The sequence below is a fragment of the Barbus barbus genome (genome assembly GCF_936440315.1).
Source record: "Barbus barbus genome assembly, chromosome: 28".
Classification (NCBI taxonomy): Eukaryota; Metazoa; Chordata; class Actinopteri; order Cypriniformes; family Cyprinidae; genus Barbus; species Barbus barbus.
This window is the reverse complement of record NC_136756.1, coordinates 24,772,356-24,792,953: the sequence shown is the minus strand read 5'-3', so window position 1 is coordinate 24,792,953 and position 20,598 is coordinate 24,772,356. Positions and strand designations below refer to the sequence as shown.

At 35.7% G+C, this 20,598-nt stretch overlaps 2 protein-coding genes across 6 annotated transcripts; both read right to left on the bottom strand.

Annotated features, from left to right (window-relative positions):
* Window positions 1-1,750: 1,750 nt before the first annotated feature.
* Window positions 1,751-11,921, bottom strand: LOC306848371 (bile acid receptor-like). 3 transcript variants are annotated; one of them, XR_013782236.1, is made up of 12 exons: window positions 11,429-11,539; window positions 6,643-6,781; window positions 4,805-5,158; window positions 4,189-4,329; window positions 3,904-4,046; window positions 3,716-3,808; window positions 3,540-3,627; window positions 3,355-3,462; window positions 2,929-3,024; window positions 2,681-2,794; window positions 1,984-2,277; window positions 1,751-1,852 (listed from the first exon to the last, which is right to left on the bottom strand). XR_013782236.1 is itself a non-coding variant. In XM_079382880.1 (11 exons), exons 2-11 carry the CDS (start codon window positions 6,737-6,739, stop codon window positions 2,066-2,068), a joined length of 1,446 nt encoding a protein of 481 aa, XP_079239006.1. In that variant the 5' UTR covers window positions 6,740-6,781; window positions 11,429-11,921; the 3' UTR covers window positions 1,751-2,065. The 3 variants fall into 3 exon arrangements, 2 of the variants coding, with proteins under 2 accessions (XP_079239006.1, XP_079239005.1); XM_079382880.1 differs by having other exon boundaries at window positions 1,751-2,277; window positions 11,429-11,921; XM_079382879.1 differs by lacking the exon at window positions 11,429-11,539 and having other exon boundaries at window positions 1,751-2,277; window positions 6,643-6,882.
* A 571-nt stretch (window positions 11,922-12,492) lies between these two features.
* Window positions 12,493-20,404, bottom strand: LOC306848466 (lysosomal amino acid transporter 1 homolog). 3 transcript variants are annotated; one of them, XM_079383030.1, is made up of 9 exons: window positions 20,090-20,404; window positions 19,071-19,137; window positions 18,750-18,921; window positions 17,943-18,072; window positions 17,674-17,761; window positions 16,491-16,651; window positions 16,300-16,392; window positions 14,523-14,708; window positions 12,493-13,594 (listed from the first exon to the last, which is right to left on the bottom strand). In XM_079383030.1, exons 3-9 carry the CDS (start codon window positions 18,917-18,919, stop codon window positions 13,508-13,510), a joined length of 915 nt encoding a protein of 304 aa, XP_079239156.1. In that variant the 5' UTR covers window positions 18,920-18,921; window positions 19,071-19,137; window positions 20,090-20,404; the 3' UTR covers window positions 12,493-13,507. The 3 variants fall into 3 exon arrangements, with proteins under 3 accessions (XP_079239156.1, XP_079239155.1, XP_079239154.1); XM_079383029.1 differs by having other exon boundaries at window positions 19,071-19,133; window positions 20,090-20,261; XM_079383028.1 differs by lacking the exon at window positions 20,090-20,404 and having other exon boundaries at window positions 19,071-19,336.
* Between the last annotated feature and the right edge of the window lie 194 nt (window positions 20,405-20,598).

Here is a 20,598-nt window from a genome sequence, read left to right as displayed (position 1 = left end):
CAACAGTTTGGACCCTTTTCTATTCTAACACGACAGAAAAACATGATTGATTGAGTCAGTGTGGAAGAACTTGACTGGTCTGCAGAAAGCCAAGTCCTTATCCCAGCTGAACACCTCTGGTGTGACTTTATATGCAGACCTTGAGCCAAAAACACATCACCAAACACCAATGACTTGTATAGACACTACAAGGACAAAAGTGTTGGGACACCCCCTTCTTTAGACCAGAAAAAGGCACTAATAAAACTGTGGCAACAAAGATGGAAACATAATTCATGTATTTAAAAATTGTATTTCCATCTCTGTTGCAACAGTTTTGGACGCGTCTAAAATGACAGTACCCTTATGTACAAGTCATTGGTGTTTGGTGATGAATCTGAGGAGGGCGAGGGGGGTTCCATAGGCCGGGGACGAATTGTTAACGGCATCTGGCGAAAATTAAAAAGGTGAGAATCGTTTGTATACTTTTTATGCTTTCATTTCACAACCTTATTTTTACATGATGGTGTGATGTGGTAAATATGTAATTATTTGCTCAAACGTGTGTATTTTGTAAGGGGTCTCGTGTATATGCATCATTAAATAACATTAGAAACGTTTACCATTGGTGAGGTATATATTGTCTTGTAAAATTATTGTTGGTGTACTAATCATGTTTTGCTGAAATACATTTGTTCCCCTTTCTTTGTCATGTACCCTTGAGTACTTGTAGGGGGCAGCAGTAAGTCAGTATCGATGATGAAAGAACATGCAGAATGATTTCTTCTCCAGAAGGTGGTCAGCCTACTCTATCCAGATGTGTTTTATTGTAACAGCACTTGTCACAGATCATATTTAAATAATATTTATAGCGGAAATACACACACACACGCCTAAGAGCTAATCTCTCAGGTCTCTGTAAGCAATTTGAAAAGATCACTAGTGAGTTAATCAAACTCGATCATCAGTGATCTATTAGCTCATCTATGAACTCTAACTTTAGTTTCATTCAATTACAGTCATGCATTTAATTTGATGAATTCACAAATCAATCTTTTAAGTGTTAAATAATAGTAAGCAAGCCTATAAAGTGTATAATCTAGTTTACGAATAACTGGTGCTATATTCAATAACTTAAAAAGTGTCACTGTTGTCCCTCTTTTTACAAAACAATATAGACCTCAACTGTGAGTTTAATTTTTATTTTCTAGATTGTTCCGAAGTTGTTGATGGTCCTTAAGATGATTAAATCTAAGCAAATGTGAAACTGTTACTCTGTATCTCTGTAATATTCATAATGTTTGTTTCGGTTTTGAATTTGAACAGTTAAACATTCATATGCTGATACGTACACTGTATCAGTTTCATTTGTGGTCATAGAGAAATTAAAGCAGTTGCAGATCCAACAAACAAACAGTTCCTATTTGTAGGAAAATGAAGTCATGCACCTATTTTTAAGGGGGCACCAGTGACAATCCTATCACTTCCTTATATAGTGATGCAATAGGTTTAATTAAATACTACTTTGAATCATAACCTAAAGCATGTCACCTGAGAGTGTGCTAACTATCTAATTATATATCATTAAACATATCATTAAGGCTAAACCTATTAAGTGGTCTTGCGTTGATCTTTGGGACACTTGCAACCATGCTCTGCATTGGTTTTGCACAAATTGTTTAAATGACATTTTGGATTCAAAACGACAAATTTTGCCAAAAGGTTATGAATTTGCAGCACTATTTAAAAAAAAAAAAAAGGAATACATAATATGATTACATATATTTATTATTAACATGGATCTAAAAATTGATAAATAGAACAATAAATGCAAATTCATATATATTACAACATAAATGAAAAGCAAGAAATCCTAAAACACAAAATAAACAATGTTTTTATTTAATGCATATAAGAAACTGCCACATCACGAAGCTTACATTTGTTTTATTTTTGTATTAAACTAAACTATGTTTGCACACGGTTAACCAAAAGTACACTGACCTGGGATATTGTTCTGGGCAAAAATGAAAAGTGTATTGCAACAGAGATCAGATGTCATAAATCTCTCTCCCTAAAGGCTGTCTCAAGGCTGCATGTCCCAGGGCTGCTGTGGGAGAAGGGTGAGGTGGTTGTGTCGTAGTGTTCTCAGCTCGGTCAGCCGTCCCAGGAGCCTGGCGAAGCGTCGTGGGTCCTGTGCCATCCCCTGACTACAGCAGCAGCAAGCTCGGGACAGGAGCTCCAAAACAAACTCCTGTAAGTTCTCAACGCAGCCCACCGCATGTAGAGACGGCCTGTCTGCTTCACAACAGGGAAAAAAATGGAGGTCATTTGAAACAGTTCTATACACTTAATAATAAAGGTTCTTTATTGGCATCAGTGGTTCCATGAAGAACCTTAAACATACATGGAATCTCTCAATTGCAAATAAGATTCTTTGGATTATTAAAATGTTCTTTACACTAAGAAAAAAATGGTTCTTTTAAGAACTGTTTACTAAAAGGTTCTTTGGAGAAGCAAAAATGGTTCTTTATGGCATCACTGCAAAAAGTTTTTTTTTTTAAATTGTTAAAAAGATTAAGCTAAACCTTTATGATGGCATTTACTGTCTGACCTATAAATGAATGTTCTGAATATGGTGACATCACATGGAGGTTCACATGGACATGAGTCACAGTTGTGTTAATCATAATCCACAGACCTGAACATAACACTGCAGTCGCTGTTAGAAGTGCATATTCAGCCTCAGTTACCGCAATAGTCACCATGCTGTGGAGGAAATTTACCACAGACCTCAAGAACTCATCATTCAACCCTTAACAAAGATAAAAATCACAATATTAGCAGAGACAAAAACTTTAGACAATATAATGATACATCAGTTGGATAAATCACTACATGTAGTGTGAGATTTTCCTGCTATGATTATCACTGTGCATTATAGATCACCTGAGTGTGTCAGTGTCCTGTGGCTGTTCCCAGACTTGGACTCTAAGGTTTTCACCCAATCAGGGTTCGAGTTATTCGAAGTTGCTGGGTATAAAGCTGGTGATAGAAAACATAGCAGTGAGTCATATGTGTTGAGTTTTCCATTTCAATCTTAACAATTCTTTATTAGCACAATTTATTTATAGCACACACGATTAAGCCAAGCTTTTGAAAACTCAAATTGTCCCAGACACCAATGTTTTAACTATTCATAAAAGATTAATCACTGTCTGGCTGACTGAAATTTCAATATGGATATATTATATATTAGGATTTTTCGGTATTAGTACAGCACATTGTGAATCTACGTTAGCACTGTTTGCTTTTGAAAAAAGACTCTTGATGTCAGATTTTACAAGCAGATTATGTGATGATGAATGTTATTACCACTAGTGGGGTTCTCTGAGAACTGCTGAGCCAAGAGTAGGAACATGACTTCAACTGAAGAGCTGGACAGAAGAGTGTTCTGGTCAGAACCATCCAAAAGCTCAAACCCTAAACAACAGATGACCATTAATTAGTTGTATTTAGAGGTGTATGGTATGATCTGAGAGAAGTTGGATGAAACTGACCAGGTACACTCCTCAAAAATTGCAAAAGCTTCTCCATCTGTGGAGGAGTCAGATCTATATTGTTTGTCAAACTTGACCACAGAGGCACCTGGGGAAAGAAAAAGAATGATATCTTGTTATGATATATTAAGAGCAGTATGCCTTTTAATTTTTAATGAAAAAAAAAAAAAACATACCCGACAGTGCATGTTGTCTTGAATTATGTACCTACGATAAGCCTCAACAATTCTATTCAGAGCGCATCTCTGCTCTCTGGAGAAACCAGATACCTGCACACAGTATTTTGAAGACAAGAAGCTTGTTCTGAATTTTCGTACTAAAACTTCATGCTTTGGAAAGGCTAAATAAAATAGGAGAGTTTTACCCGAGCGGTGAATCTGCTGGTGGACGAGACGCTTCTGCTTTCAGAGTAGTCGTCTTCAGCTCTTCCTGTCGACCCGTTGTGTCCTCTGTGCTTGGAGCCCTTCCGCAGTCGCTTCGACTGGCATTGCACCTCTGTAAGCAGACCTGAACATATCAAAAAGACACCAGAAATCAGCTAATGCTGGAACTCAACTTCCAATTAGATCATAAGTGTTTTTGTGTCAAGTAGCATCGGTTTCCCCAGAAATGACAGAAAACTCGTGAAGAGTTTTTACGTCAATCTCACACTCTGCCAGCATCCCGACGGCTCTGCATTTGCGCAGTCTGCAGTCCTGGCACTTTCTCCGCATGTACATGTCCATCTCGCAGCTTCCACCACTCTTGCAGCGGTACACTGCCTTTTTAGTCACACTGCGTCTGAAGAAACCTAAGCCAAGAGAGATACACTACTGTTTATAGTCTTTTCTCCTTAACCTGCATTTATTTGATCAAAAATTCAGTTAAATCAGTAATGATGTGAAATAATACAATTTAAAATAATTGTTATATTTTAAAATGAAATTTTGATGGCAAAACTGAATTTTCAGCATCATTACTCCAGTCTTCTGTGACACATAATGTTTCAAAAATCATTCTGACATGCTCATTTGGTGCCAATTTGGTGCTGATGAAAATAGTATTTTTTGAGTTATAGAAAGTTGAAAATGGCATTTATTTGAAATCGAAATCTCTTGTAACGTTATAAATGTATTTACTGTCACTTTTGATCAATTTAATGTATCCTTGCTATTACATGCAGTCTTATAAGTACTGATTTTGGACATTAGTAAATACTGTAAATTCAAGAAGTGCATCATGGATTATTGTTGCCTTAAAATTCAGTGCTATTGTGATCATCCAACCTTTGCATCCCTCACAGGTGAGGGCATTGTAGTGATATCCCGAGGCTTTATCTCCACACACCACACACAGTTCATCCTGGCCCTTCACTCGAGCTCCATGGCCCATCCTGGGTCTTTTTAGCACTGGAAGACCGACAATGCTACCTCTCGTTGGGCTTTGGACCTCCATGTCTGGCTCGCAGATGAACTCAGAGCATTGATGGCTGTAGGGGTACGGCGGGTTGCATGCTTGAGCGTTTGGCGCTCCATACATTGAAAACTGCACATTGACGTGGCTGAACGGCTGCTGGCCATAGAGAGGACTTTGTAGATCTGGTTCCTGATAAGAGCAGCTCAGTGGATCCACAAAAACATCTGCAGCAAGGATTGAAGAACATCTTGATGAATGAAACGATTCACAAGAAATATGTTCCTTTTTCACATGATTCTCAAATTACCTAGCTACTTTTATGAGGCCTTTGGGACGTAATAAAAAAAATCCCAGAGCAAGACCTTTTGAATCTTTTCTGTCTCTGGAAACAGGATGCAGCTGAAGAGGTTACAGTTTTGTTTATGGTTGTTATTTGCTTCGTAGCTTATGGGGTTTTTATAACCGTACAGAACGGAGCCTTCCTGATGTTTTCTCTGTCGGCGGGAAGGTTGTGAAGATGGATTTTAGATTTGAGTTCCCCCATAGAGGGAACATATGTCACAACTGGCAGCATTTCTGAAGCACATCTGCACAAGAAGTAGTTTTTTTTTTTCATGTCTTGACAGACACTTCAGAACTAGTAGTGACAACGAGCAAATTAATCTAATATTTCACATGAGAAAAACTTATATTTGAGTAAAACTCTTCTCATCCAACCAAATCCATCTCTGTTTTTCTATGTCATCCATAAATATCCTTCTGCATTGTGGTGGTCTCTTTACAGGCCTTCAATCCTGTCTTTCTCACAGATGTTTTATGTCCCGTTACAGCTAGAGCATAACTTTCCGGTGCTAGTATCTGTTTGTAAACCACTGGAGTTTTTCATAAACATTCATGTTGACGAGAAGCTGCTAATATACTACCATTGACTGTCCTTCCAGTCGCCACAGCGAGTTAAACGATCAAACGAAACGGAGACTTTGACAAGCCACTATTCCAACAATAACTGTTTCTCAGGGCGACATCTGGGAAATAATATTTGGACATTCAGATGCTCATGTAATGAATTCGGGTATAAAGTAGACAAACCACTGTGAATAATCCATGATCGGTCACATGACCATATTTCAACATGGTGTGATTAATGACTAATGAATAATGTAATTTTATTCCAATTATCCATTGTCCAGATCTCTTGGAAAGATTGATGTGCATATTTTAGTATGCATTTTATTTTTTTAAATGAATACTATATGAAATTTATTATCGTATTTCTTAATATTTTTAATTAGTATTTGTTTTCAGATTTTCATTTTTGTTTTAGTAATTTTGTTATTTGCTTTTTTTATATTTTATTCGTTTTTATTTTCTTAACATTTTTATTTCGTTTTAAGTTTGAGCAATTATTTAGTAATTACATCAATAAGTGAAAATAGTTTTAGTTATTAACAATAACAAGATTGATTCAATGCAAGTCAGTGGGGTCCAAAACAACATTGGTTCCCATTGACTTCCATTGTATGACCAATATACACATTTTTCAAAATATCTCCTTTTGTGTTGGAAAAAAGAAAATAAGAAAAAATTCTTCAGGGTCTGAACAAAATAAGCTTGAGTAAATGAGAACAGAATTTTGAGTGAACTATCACTTTAACAATATTGTAATTCTATAATAAGCAGATTTACATACAGTAAAGCATAATCTTACCATAGTACTGTGGCGGCTCTGTGATGTCATACGTGTCTGATGCAGAGAGGTAGCCACTGACTGACATGTTCATTTCAGGATCTGTCCCCTCTCTCATCTGATCAGTTGGATTCTCGCTCTTCACAGAGAATGTCTGAATCTATAAAAGAGCACAAAAGCTTTCATTCACCCTGTTTGAGGATTATAATCAAGTGCCTTCAAACCTTTCTTCAGCAAGCCCTCCAACCCCAGAGAAAGACAAGTTATTTTAGGCATCGCTGTCACAAAAAGGTTATGACAGAACTCAGCAAAGGCTGTGGAGATCTCCGTCTGTGCTCCTCTGGGGCTATGAGAGGATCTGAAGAGCATCGACTGTGAGAATTAGACGAGAGATGAGGCCCGTGTGTCCGAACAGCTGCTCTGGCATGAGTTTCATAGAAAAGGCCTCACAAAGAGCAGTCTGTCCCAAACGCCTTCAACAGGTTTGGCCTGTAGCTGACTCCCAGCATTCAACAGCAGCTGTGTGAACGTACCTAAACTCGCACTCTTGTCCAGTAACTGGAAAGAGAACCTGCAATGCACTTTAAAGAGAGCGGCAACCATATTGGATCCAAAATAGTTTGAATGAATATATATATATATATATATATATATATATATATATATATATATATATATAATTTTTTTTTTTTTTAACTGTTTAGGTTGTTTACTAAATGACATCCACAGGGAGCAATTCTGTGGATTCTGTGGCTCAGAAACTAGTGCAAAGCATCAAGTTGACATTGAGAAGAACTTTTATCAAAAGCAACTTGAAAATTGCCCTATTCCTAACTCCAGCTCTTACAATTTACTATCACTAGAGAAAAATTAAAAACCTGTGTTGATCCCTACACTGTAAGAAAACAAATCTGCAGAAAAAATGAAAAATATACTATCAGTTTTCTGTCAGGACATTACCTGTTTTCTTTAACCCTAAATTATTACACAATGCATTGTATCGTATCCGAACATGCTCATGCTGCAAACAAATGTCAGTTTGTTGTGACCAATGAGTTACTGCACAGGAATTCCAGAGCACCGATATATTCCATCAGTGGTGTAAAACATAACTTTCACTTTCACTTCTCCAGTTCTATGTGAATATAAACAATAAGCCCTCTAACATAAATGAAACTGAAAATGTGTTGCGTTTGTTCAACTAGTCAGTTCACACATGCAGAAGGCTATATTGCATACCCCCTTTGCCAAGTAGGATGCTTGATTGGAATATTGTTCCATTTGATTGGAATATTTTAGGGGGCCATATTTTTACAGACTAGACTAGACGAACTACAAATTAGTCCTGAAACAATAAAATGATGTTGATACAGGAACAGATCCTGCTTGACAAAAATCATTCAGAAAATAATGAATTCTTCAAGAATGAAATGATTTAAAGAGGTATGCATGGGTTGCTGTGTGAACTGACTAGCTGAACAAAATCAAGGCAAAACCTTTTCAGTTTCGTTTACATTAGAGGATTTACATGAATGGGTGAAACGTGAAAAAGAAAGCTTTGCTTTAATAATTTGCATGCAATAACTCATTAGCACAACTACGCTGATATTTGCTTGCAACATGAGCATGAGATACAATACTAAGCATTTGTTAAAATGCAAAATGGGTATGATGTAATATTCAGCACATTTTTTATTTACATGGTGTGATACACTGCAAATATTATATTTTGTACTGTATACAGGCGACCATTTAAAGATTTGGGGTCGGTATGTTATTTTAGAATGTTTTTGGAAAAATCTGTTATGCTCACCAAGGCTGAATTTATTTGTTCAAAAATATTCTGAAATATTATTACAATTTAAAATAACCATTTTCTATTGGAAAAAGGTCTTTTTTTCTGTGATGGCAAAGCTGAATTTTTAGAAATCATTATAATATGAGATGGATGGATGGATGGATTTGATCTTCAAGGACCATTTTGTATTATTAATGTTGAAACCATAATACATTTTTTCAGGATTCTTTGATGAATAGAAAGTTCAATAGAAAGGATAGCATTTATTTGCCATATAAATATTTTGTAATAAATGTTAAAGCCTGTACTGTCACTTTTGATCAACTAAAACTAGTAGTTTCATTCTACTTCTTTCAAAAAAATAAAATAAAAAAATTATACTGACTCCAAACATTTGAACAGTATATATCTTTTTTTGTTCCAGACCAATTTTTGACTATTAAGGCTTTGAGCAATCATTCAAAGTTCAACATCACTTGCATGACTCACAAGTTCTCAGAAATCCTGTACTGCTCGATATTACAGTTACCAGCATCTCATACTGAATTTTTATTGCGTATGCAAAATAAATAAATAAAAATACCCTTTATTGATTGGGGACAATTCAATGTCTTTCAAATCTACACCTTAGATCGTCTGAACTATAATTCCTCCTGTTCTCATTCTCTTTAACTTTGTGTTCTGTCTGGCAATGTGGGTCACTCTCTATTTCCCAAGAGCAATGACAGAGTGACATCCAGCTCATCTCTGGAGCTTTAGGGAGTGTTTATACACGCCGTGTTTGCCACGGCTCTGTTTGTCATGCAGTTAATCTTTGACATTGAAAAGATTGAAGACTGCAAGAATCTAACCTTCCCACCCGATATACTTTAGACCCCATGAAGGGGCAGGCTTTCCTGAAAACTCCTCAAATTATGACAAGGATGCTCACACGTGCCCTCTCGTATCCTGCGCGTTGAGTTGACATAGAACATCCTCGATGGCGTTATTGTGGTTTCACAGTGTCGAAATATAGATATCATTAGTGCCTCTGAGACCCAAGGGAAGGAGATTTTTGCTATCACTCCCATGCCATCCATCACAATGACTGTGGGTTCTTTGCTCAAAAAAATCTGCACGATTAACAAAACAACCTTCTTTGAACTCCATGGATGGTTCATTCCAGATGGGGTTAAAGAGAGCAAAGCTCCAATGAGTTTGAACACAGTTTTCACTAGAACATAAATAGCAACTATATAAATAAACATGCCTTCAGCATATCATAACAGTTGTTCATTCTTAAAGATAAAGATTCCAAAAAGTAGTTCTCAGCAATGCCACTGAAGAACCATTTTTGGTTCCCCAAAGAGCCTTCAAGTGAACATTTCCAAAAATAACCATTTTTTCTTAGTGTGAAGAACATTTTTCCACTTTAAAGAACCTCTTGTGGAATATAAAGGTTCTATGGATGTCAAAGGTTCTTCATGGAAACAGATGCCAATTACGGACATTTCTTTTTAAGAGTGCTGGATGAACGTTTTGTGCGAGAAGCGCTTAAGGGAAATACAGTTTGCTTTGGAAGAACCATCATGTGAAACATCCAGACAGCACTGTCTCCGCTATTTTCATTTGTCCATATATAATCTTTTTTGATAATAGCTAGCTGCTCATAGCCAGGCCATGTTTACAGTTTTAAGCAGGACACAGGATTCTAGATGTTTGGGGGGATCTTGGACTAAAGTCCAGAGGTGCTTGTAATGTTTTGAATGTAGATGATTATCCACAGGGTTTATCACGAGAGACTGATGTGAGGCTGGTTAACTCAGTGATAATGAACATGTGAGGCATCCACATAGATAACGCAGTTGAAGCAGTCCAGTCTATTAAAAAACAAAGTGCATATTGATTAAATGGCACCTTATTGATTTCTGTCTGTGATGTTGACTTCCTTGTAGCAGTTCACAGACAGAATAAACATGCTCAACAAACGCCAACATTTCCAGCATTCTTAAGCTGTCTGTTAGATTTGGAATGTTGGGAAACAGAACTGTCATGTTCGCACTGACCCACCAAAGATGATGTTTGTTGTGTGAGTGTGAAGGAGACTTTAGAATATACTAAAAAAATAGCAGTTACTTAGCAAAGGAAGTTGGAAAGGGATAAACTGATATGCAAAATGTCAAGACATTCATGCAACTTTGTTCAACTCAACAAAAAATTGTTCTTGCTTATAGAAATATTTTAAGCACAGTTAAATTTAAAATTTTAAATACACTTTTTCTAATAGAAATTAATACTTTTATTCAGCACAGATTTTTGCATTAAATTGATCAAAGGTGACAATAAAGATACTTATTAATGTTACAACAGGTTTCTATATATATAAAAAATGCTGTTATTTGTATTTATATTCATTAAAGATTAGGGTTAGGGATAAAATAAAAAATAAAAAAAACATGCATCACATTTTCCTGAAAAATATTAAGCAGGACAACTGTTTTCAACATTGATAAAAAATAATAAATGCCTCTTGAGCAGCAAATCAGCATATTAAAATGATTTCTGAAGGACCATGTGACATTGAAGAGTGGAGCAATGATGCTGAAAATGTAACTTTGCATCACAAGAATAAATTACATTTTAAAATATATTAAATTAGAAAACAGTGATTTTTAATAACGTAATAATGTTTCACAATATTACTAATTTTTATGTATTTTTGATCAAATAAATGTAGCATTGGGTTGCATAAGAAACTACTTTCAAAATCAATTTAGAAATTCTTACCAACCCCAAGATAGAAAGATAGAACATTTCTTTATCTAAAGAACCAACTTCATGAGGTGCATCCTGGGATGCTTTATAAACAAAGCAGACTTTATGTATGATGGACACGTACTTAAATCCATTATAAACTGTATAATATAAAAAACTCTTGTAAAGAGATTCAAGAATTGTTATTTGATATTTTAAGAATTTACTGAAACGCTCTACTGAGAGTTTCTAGAGAAACTGATTTTGTGTACTCACCAGTGCCGATGTTGCGTGTGCTGGATCTCAGCTTGATGTGCCTCTTGCATTTATGATGTTGACAGCAATTCAGCCCCTGATGTCCAACACTTGCCAAACACACACTGGAACACACATGCGCAAAACAAACACCGCTTCCCTCCAACACAAACCATTCATTCAAACACACACCAGTACGTGTGTGAGTTTAAACACGGGGTCACGGAAAGTCGATAATACACCAAAAAGGACTATTTAACATTGTACTGTCCAGCTTTTAAGATCAACTTCAAAGTTGGCGTAAAAAGTTAAGAACTGATATTTAATGGTTTGGAGGGACGTGATGGGAATGAGGAGCTGTTTAAGTGAAATAATGACTGATTTCTGGACGTTCACTACGTGAATGAGTGGGCTCATTAGAACATTCCCAGCAGCCCAGTGTTTATAAACAGCCCTAGTTCATCTAACTGATGGATGAGCGCACGCTATCTCTCCGTTCTTCCTGCCACTCCTCAGAGAACATCCTTGCTCAGCCAGGGTTTCACAACCACTCCGACACACTCCCACGTGTCACTACACTATCTCTCTTTCTTTCTCTCCCTCACGCACACACAGAGACCCTAACCCCTCTTCTGCTTCATGGGTGGGCCCTTCATGTCCTTCGCTGGGGGCAGAGGGGACATTCTGAGGGTTGCAAATCCCACCCTGATGCTCTTAACTCACAGGATGCTAATGACAGCGACTGTTATAATGATGAAAAACAACATAGATGTGTTTTTCCAGGAACAACATGGCTGCTGATATGAACCATGGGGTAGACTATGTTCTTCCTGTAACGGAAAATGTGTCTGAGAAACTGAAAAGGCGCTGTTTTGGAATCTAGTGAGCTGACTATAGGCTTTATTATTAGGTAGCAGTGGCACAAAAGCAATGCAAAGGTGGTTCTGAAAAGCTAGCAGCACAATTACACAGCCCTCTAAGAAAAAGTTTCTTTGAGCATTGAGGGTGAGTAATTAATGACAGAATTTTCATTTTTTTGTGCTGAGAACAAAAGTAAAAAGGACAACTTTGGAAAAGGAATTGTTGAAATAATATAAAATCTAAATTTATTGCACAATAGCAAATAATAATAAACATTACCACTGAGTTACATGAAGATGCTCCAGCAGATGAACTTGACCTTCGGCTTCCATGTTGAAAAACCTCCTCAAATGTGGACGCTGGCAAACTGGGAATCCAATGCAAACTCAAATTCACCTCACTCTTCCATTATTCTGCACATTTAGCAGCCGCTTTTCAACATCCAATCAATTCCTGGTAGATAAATCGGTTTCATAAATTAATTTTTTCATTCACAACATTACAGAAGCAAAATGAGTGGCAAGAGCAATTTCATGTTGTTGGTTTGTTTGGAAAGATAAATATGAAGGCGATGGAAACATTGATTGTCCACACCAAAAAAGAAACAGTTCAGTTAGGCCTCAGAAAAACAAAAATCTTTAGTGAGTGGTGTGCTGTGATACAGAACAAAGAAGAAAACAAGAGTCAAATAAGACTTAAAACTAAGAACTTCAATAAAGGTACCTACTGACTGACAGGTGCAGTGCTAAAAATCAAATCAAAGGCCACATATAAAAATTTAAAACATCTTTACAATACCAAACATTTTTGGTAATAGATTGCACAAAAACAGCCTATTAATATCATTACAGTACACAGATTGCAGGCAGAACATTTTCACAGTTCTGGGTCAAGACTGCGAGATCTGCCGAATGCAGCATTCATTCCACTGTACATAAGAGAAAAATTACACGATTGCATGCATTGTAAAAAAAAAATACTGAATTCTGAAGTACAGTACAAACATTACAAAAGTGTTTCAATAAGTCCCTTTGGTGCCAAAAATTGAACCAATTAAGAAGGTTAACTATTGACCATCAGACAAAAATATATTTAACCACTGACACTGCTAGGTATAAAACCTATAGATATCAAATCTAAAAAAAATGTGGTTCTTGTCTTGTCAGCTGTGGCTGTGGCAATGTGAAGCTCAAAAACATCTCCAGCATTTGATCCAGTCACAGCAGGAATGGGAATTGCTCAGTTTTGGAGAAGTGCAGCGGTCTCTTCATCTCCATCTGCAGAATCCCGAGGAGATTTCCTGTACATCATGAACTGCACGGATATCTAAAGAAAAGCGTTAAGGCAAAAAACTTAAATATTTTCTAACTATTCTGAATTAATTCAAACAAGGCTCAGTGCTCATGGGATTCTGACAAATGAGCTTCACATGAAAGGAAGTCACATGACCTCAGTGATGTAAAAAACAGCTGGATGCTATGGCAACAATCAGAGTTTTGTCAATATATGCGACCTCGAGTGAACCAGAAGGTCAAACATACAATGGCTCAAGCATTTATGCAATATTGTCTATAACATTAGTCATGTGACCTTTGACTGCATGTTTTCAAAACAAACCGTGTCAATTAATCAATGTATTTCAGCACCAACACGGTTAAACCAGGTTTTGAGAAATCCTCACAGTTCAGCGTTTTATTTTAGCATCACTTATATTTTATTAATTTGAATTAGTTTTTTTTTTTATTTTCTGTTTTCATTTTATTGCTTTTTGGTCTACTTTTTAAAATACAGTTTGTATTCATTTCTATTTCAGTTTTAATCAAGTTAAAATAGACAGGAATGAAAAAAAAAAAACTTTCTTCACAACTGGCCAAAGTAAAATAAGTTTAAAGTTTTTGTAAATATATATCCCATATATATATATATATATATATATATATATATATATATATATATAAATAATTTTAGTTAACTATAATAATCCTAGTGTGTCTCTGACAAAAACTTTTACCTATTATTAAATAACATCTTTCTGTGGCTACATTATTAAAATATAACAATAAATCCTGTTTTAGGTTCATTACGGTTTTTGCCATGGAATTATTTTCATGAAAATTTCATCAGCATTTCTTCTCCGAATTCTCATTTTGATAATGCGTCTAGAAATGTTGTATCTTTAGTTCTATGAGGACTGTGTTGGGAATCAGTGACCTCACTAACAGCTCAGTGGCTAACACGTGGCTTTAAAGGATACAATTAGGTCAAGAGAGAGCGTTCCCAGGCTGCCGATGAGCCAGGGGAGGTGGTGTATGATATAGCTGGCCTCTCCCTGCCCTGGATCTGGGTTCTTCAGTAGCACGCTGATGCCATATGTTGTGTTTCCCAGAATCACCAGAGCAAATAGGAAAAAAGACAAGCCCTCTGTTGACTTCCTCTGAAACTGCAAGACAGCAAGAAATAATTCAACTACACTAATCAGCAATACCTGTAGATTTTAAGTATATATGAATAACTGTAGTCAAGTCACTGCATTGACACAACAGATGTCTGCAATGATTATAGTTTCCAAAGCAACATTAAACATGTAGAAAATAATTCAAATAAATCGGAAATTATATTTTGTATTAACAAAATAAAGATTGAGACTTTAAAGGAGTAGTGAAAATTGCAGAAAATTTACTCACGCTCAGGCCATCCAAGATGTAGATGAGTTTGTTTCTTTATCACAAACGTTTTGGAGAAATGTAGCATTACATCACTTGCTCACCAACGGATCCTCTGCAGTGAATGGGTGCCGTCAGAATGAGAGTCCAAACAGCTGATAAAAACACCTCAATAATCCACAAGTAATCCATACAACTCCAGTTAACATCTTGTGAACCGAAGAGCCATGCGTTTGTACAAAAACAAATCCATCAAGACATTCTGAACCATTGTTTCTAGCAATAATCAGTCTCATCTGAATCAAGAGGGAAATATGCACAGATCAAGCACAGTTTACAAGAAAACAGTCCAACACAGTTCTAAACAAACATTTTGTTGTGAGAAGACAACAGGAGATGGACTTTTACACTGAAAGAAGAGTTATTGATTTGGATTCACATTCTGGCCAGAAAAAAAAATATCATGTAGATGTGTTTCTTACAACACATGCAGCTTTTCACTTCACAAGTCATTCATTAAAGGACTGGAGTCGTGTGGATTACTGTGATGATGTTTTTATCAGCTGTTTAGACTGTCATTCTGACGGCACCCATTCACTGCAGAGGATCCACTGGTGAGAAAGTGATGTAATGCTAAATTTCTTCAAATCTTTTCTAATAAATAAACACCCTCATGCCATCCAAGATGTAGAACAGATTGAGTACATTTCCAGCTAATTTCCACTACTGGGAGAACAATTCATTTAAGATTTTTTGCATAGTAGCATAATTTTAATGACATTTAACCACAAATCTTCTATAATTCCATTTCTATTATTCCCAAAGTTGATTCTCATTACTGACATACAATCATTTTAATCAGCATAAATTAAAGACAGTACAATCAAGAGTGGATTTTGGCCCTGCAAGGCCTCTTTTGTGATACCTAATGTGCAAAGAATGAAAAATACTGTTGCAAATATTAAAAATAATGTTGCAAACACAACAATGAACACATTATGTGCACAATACAATCCAAAAGAGAAAACAATGTACCGTAGCTTGTGACAAATTCTAAAATCATACGTTTTTAAGACACTGATGAGGGGCAGGAACATTACTTTTTTATTTTTTACATTTAAAAGAGTAAAGTAAAAAAAGAGAAAAGAAAATTACTGTCAAGAAAGTGTTATAATGGAAACTATCTTAATAGCTCTAAAAATAGGTTCTTATTAAAACGTAGCTTATTAATATAAAAATGCATTTATTAATTATTAAATAATAGAAATGTAAATAATATGACTTTCTTAAGATTTTGGGTTGACATTACTTGAACATGCTCTGGAGAGATTTTGTGAAATTCATCAACATGCATGCAGTAAGACTTACATTAGTGTACATCTGTGGCAGTCTGGAGCATAAATACAGTACTGAAGATATAGAGCCAATGACAAAGCCTACAATCTCCTTTGTATCAAAGGGCTGAAAAACATAAAAACAATCAAGTCTCAAATCAACTCTGAAATCACATTAAAGAACGAAGTGCATCTCAACTCAATGATAAAAGTAACTCTAGTTACCTGCACCGAACTGCTTTCCCCGTCCACGGCCAGCAGCGCCCGACCCTTGAACCCCATAGGCATCTGATCCTCTAGGCCTGAGCGAGGGAGGGTAAGGAGGGAAGATGTAATTCCCAGAAGACATAGCACACTGACCGCATTCGGCAATGCACTGTTACTGGCTGCAGAGGAGAAAGACAGTTCTATGAATTAGCGTTTCAGCCATCAGCACATTCTTATAACAGACTGTGAAAGCTGAAGGTCAGAGAGGAATATACAGTAATGTAGGGAGAGATGGGACACTGCGAGAGCCATTCTTGAACAGTGCTGTCACTGTTACTCTAACAAAATGTTCAAGAATTTAAATAAAGATGAAAGTTTAAGAGCTAAAATTATTAAAACTAAAACTGATACGAATATAATTTAAGGCTATACAGAAATATAAAACAAAACTAAAACCTAACTTAAAAAATAAATAAAAATATCCAATACTAAATATAAATAAATACTATAATAGTATATAAATTATTTATATACTGTTGTAGTATTTATTAATATTTTATATCTAATTTTAGTATTAATTAAAACAGTATACTATAATAAAATATAAACAATACTAAAATAAAAGCGTTTTAAAATATTAGTAAATACCATAGTAATATACAATACAAACCACTGTATGTGTGGGTCAAAATTATCGATTTTTCTTTTATGCCAAAAATCATTAGGATATTAAGTAAAGATCATGTTACATGAAGAGATTTAGTAAATTTCTTACCGTAAATATATCAAAACTTAATTTTTGATTAGTAATATGCATTGCTAAGAACTTAATTTGGACAACTTTAAAGGCGATTTTCTCTGTATTTAGATTTTTTGCACCCTCAGATTCCAGATTTTCAAATAGGATCGGACAACATTTGGCCGAGATACAACTAACAAACCATACATCAATGGAAAGCTTATTTATTCAGCTTTCACTTTCAACATTTATAACTGATTTTGTGGTCCAGGGTCACATATATGTATGTATGTGCACATTTAATGCAACATTGTTGGCCTCAAAAAAAAAAAAAAATTGCTTCCTGGAGAAAAAAAAATAATAGATGAATGCAAGATATATCTTGAAAGCAACCAATTACATAGAGCCTATCCTTATGACACATTTAAGTCACTCACTAGTGAAGTATAATTTCCAACTCACCCCTAGATGACTTATTCTTTAGTTTATAGTAAAGGTACATTGACAGCATTAGCAGGTCTGCCAGGACGTAGTACACTGCGGTGTATTTCTAAAGGAGAAAGGAAAGATGAATATAAAATAATAAATAATAAAATCAGACCTCAGTTCAAACTACAGCAAAACTAGGATCATTTCATTAAAAAATATATATAAATTAAGGTTCATTTTCATTCACTGAGCAGATATTTTATCTAAAGTGATAAATAAAGAATGTGACAATTGTTCCTTACCTGTAGTGGAAGTTGATCAGCCAAGAATGAGCCAATAAGATTGCACGAGTCACCGGCCAGCCAAAATAACAGGAACCAAATCGACAGAGCGCTGTCCATATTTCCTGTCTTGCAGGAACTGTAGTATTGCCTACAGTAACAGTCAGTATGAGCTCATTATTTCTCATCATGTGCAAAATGTGTCCCTCTACACATATAAACTACTGTTCAAAGGTTTGGGTGCCAGTAATGTTTTTAAAAATGTTTTAAAATTAGTCTATAATGCTCACCAAGGCTGCATTTATTTGATCAAAAATACAGCACAAATAGTAAGTGCAAAATATTATTACATTTAAAGTAATAATATAAGTGTTCCATGTGTTTGTTTTTTTTATTAAAATATAAAATTTATTTCTGTGATGCAAAGCTGAATTTTCAGCAGTCATTACATTCTGATCCTTCAGAAATCATTCTAATATACTATTAACTAATAACATTTCTTACAATTATCCATGTTGTGTTGTTTAATATTTTTATGTAAACCGTGATACGTTTTTTCAGGATTAGAAAGTTCAGAAGAACAGCATTTATTGAAAATAGCTTAAAAAATCATTAGAAATGTTTTTACTGTGCCTTTTGGTCATTTTAATGCATCATCGCTGAATAAAATTATTACTTTCCCTAAAAAAACTAACTGTTCCCAAACTCTTGAATTTTTTTTATAAGAAATCAAGTTAAAAATTATTGTTGTGCCTGAATGAATTGTATATCTATTATGACTAAACTAAGCCATACACAGTGCGACAGCATAAGAGTAGGCCTGCTTACGGTAGTGAAGACACCATGAAGCAAACTATCGACAGCAGTCCGAGAACAACACTGGAAACATCTCTGCCATCCTGGGCACATTCACCCAGTCCATACCAGATCCAGGCGATCCCGTGCGGGCAGAGAGAGCTGAAGTTCCCATCACCGCCCAGCACAAGCCCATCCGACATCACTGGAAAAACAGAGGAAACATAAGGAATGGCATTAGCATATCGCGTTCTGTTCCTGGTGATTAGTCCAAACATATCAGTACAGTCCTGTTTAAACACTTACGGAACCAGAAGACATTACAAATACATGCATATATGTGTAGCACATTACCTGTGATGTAAATCTTCAGCTGCTGAGGTAGAAAACTAGCGGTGTGTTGATCTTAGCCCGCAGCTACCTCAAGAAGAAAACAAACAAGTCGTCAAAATAACGAGGTCATCGTTCAGCGCTGTGATTGGACAGTTGAGGCGCGACGTCATCATCGGTGAAGAAAGCTACTGACTCATTTTGCGAATCGGTTCTTTTGAACTGATTCAAAATTAATCTGGTACAAAAAAAAAAAGAACGACTCAACTTTTTTTTTTTAGTCATGACGTAAATGCGTCATGTGATCTGAAAAATTACGTGCTCTAAAATCTTCCACAGACACATTTTAATTAAGTTATATTAATACAAGATATAATTGCATGTGTCCCAGATACAATAATAAAACAAAGGCAATTTAGAACCGAAATATAAAATGAATTTACATTAAACAATACTACAGTTATTTATTAAAATAAGATCTGTACGTGTTCTATAAAACTATAATGTAATTAAATGCTATACGTTTCGTAGTAAAGTCGAGAAGCGCTCGAACGATTCAGTGCGAATCATTCAGATCAGATTCGACCGATCGATAACATTCGAGTCAAATCGTAGCTTGCGTCAGTTAAAATCCGATTATGAATATTATATTTCATGTAACGGTATAATATATTATAATAACGCTTAATTTAAGTAACGTTAACAACAAATCTCTACAAGTCATTTTCCCACCGTATTTGTTTTGGTCAGTTTAGACACTACATGGTGATCAACATGACTCACAGATCGGTGTGAAGCTAATGATACACGGGGCAACTTTGGGTAAGCAGGTGAGACACAGGGTCTACGGCCGATTTAAAGTATCCAGATAGAAATGTGTTACCCATTCACAGTGGGAAAGTGCTCAAGAGTTGCCCTGTGTATCATCAGCCTTAGTATGTTAAACAATCGAGTAGAGCTTCGAACCGCTAACTTTAAAAATGAGCTAAATGCAATACCCGTGTTTAACGAAAAGGGGGGAAAATCAGGAGAATTTTCTTTACCTCAGGCGATGTAAGGCTCCGTCTCCTCCAGACACAAACAGCAGCTCATATCAGCTGATCATCACGCATGACTTCACAAATGTCCATTCAGCAAAAACAGGTGAGATACAAGCCAAACCGAGACATTTCTGTTTACGCGACTCTATATGGCTCCAAATTTGTAAAATACAGCGGAGGACGGGGATAGAGGTCATCGTTTTAACTCCAGTAAATGTTTCTCATTGTTAGGTTAATTTTTAAAGTCATTACCTGTATAGAAATAACCTAGTCTCGACTACAAAAAGCTTTCGAAAATTATTGCCCAGGAAACAATACACAATTCTGGAAACGCGTCTCAGTGAAGCTGCCATTGAGAATAATACGCTGATAAACCAAATATCTAACCATTGTGAAATGTTGAAAATAATAAATGTATGTAAAAGCCAGGTGTGACAACTTGCCTCAGTTTAACACTTAAAAATGCCCCTGCCATGGAACACTGTTCAACACTGTAGTTAAAATCTATATTC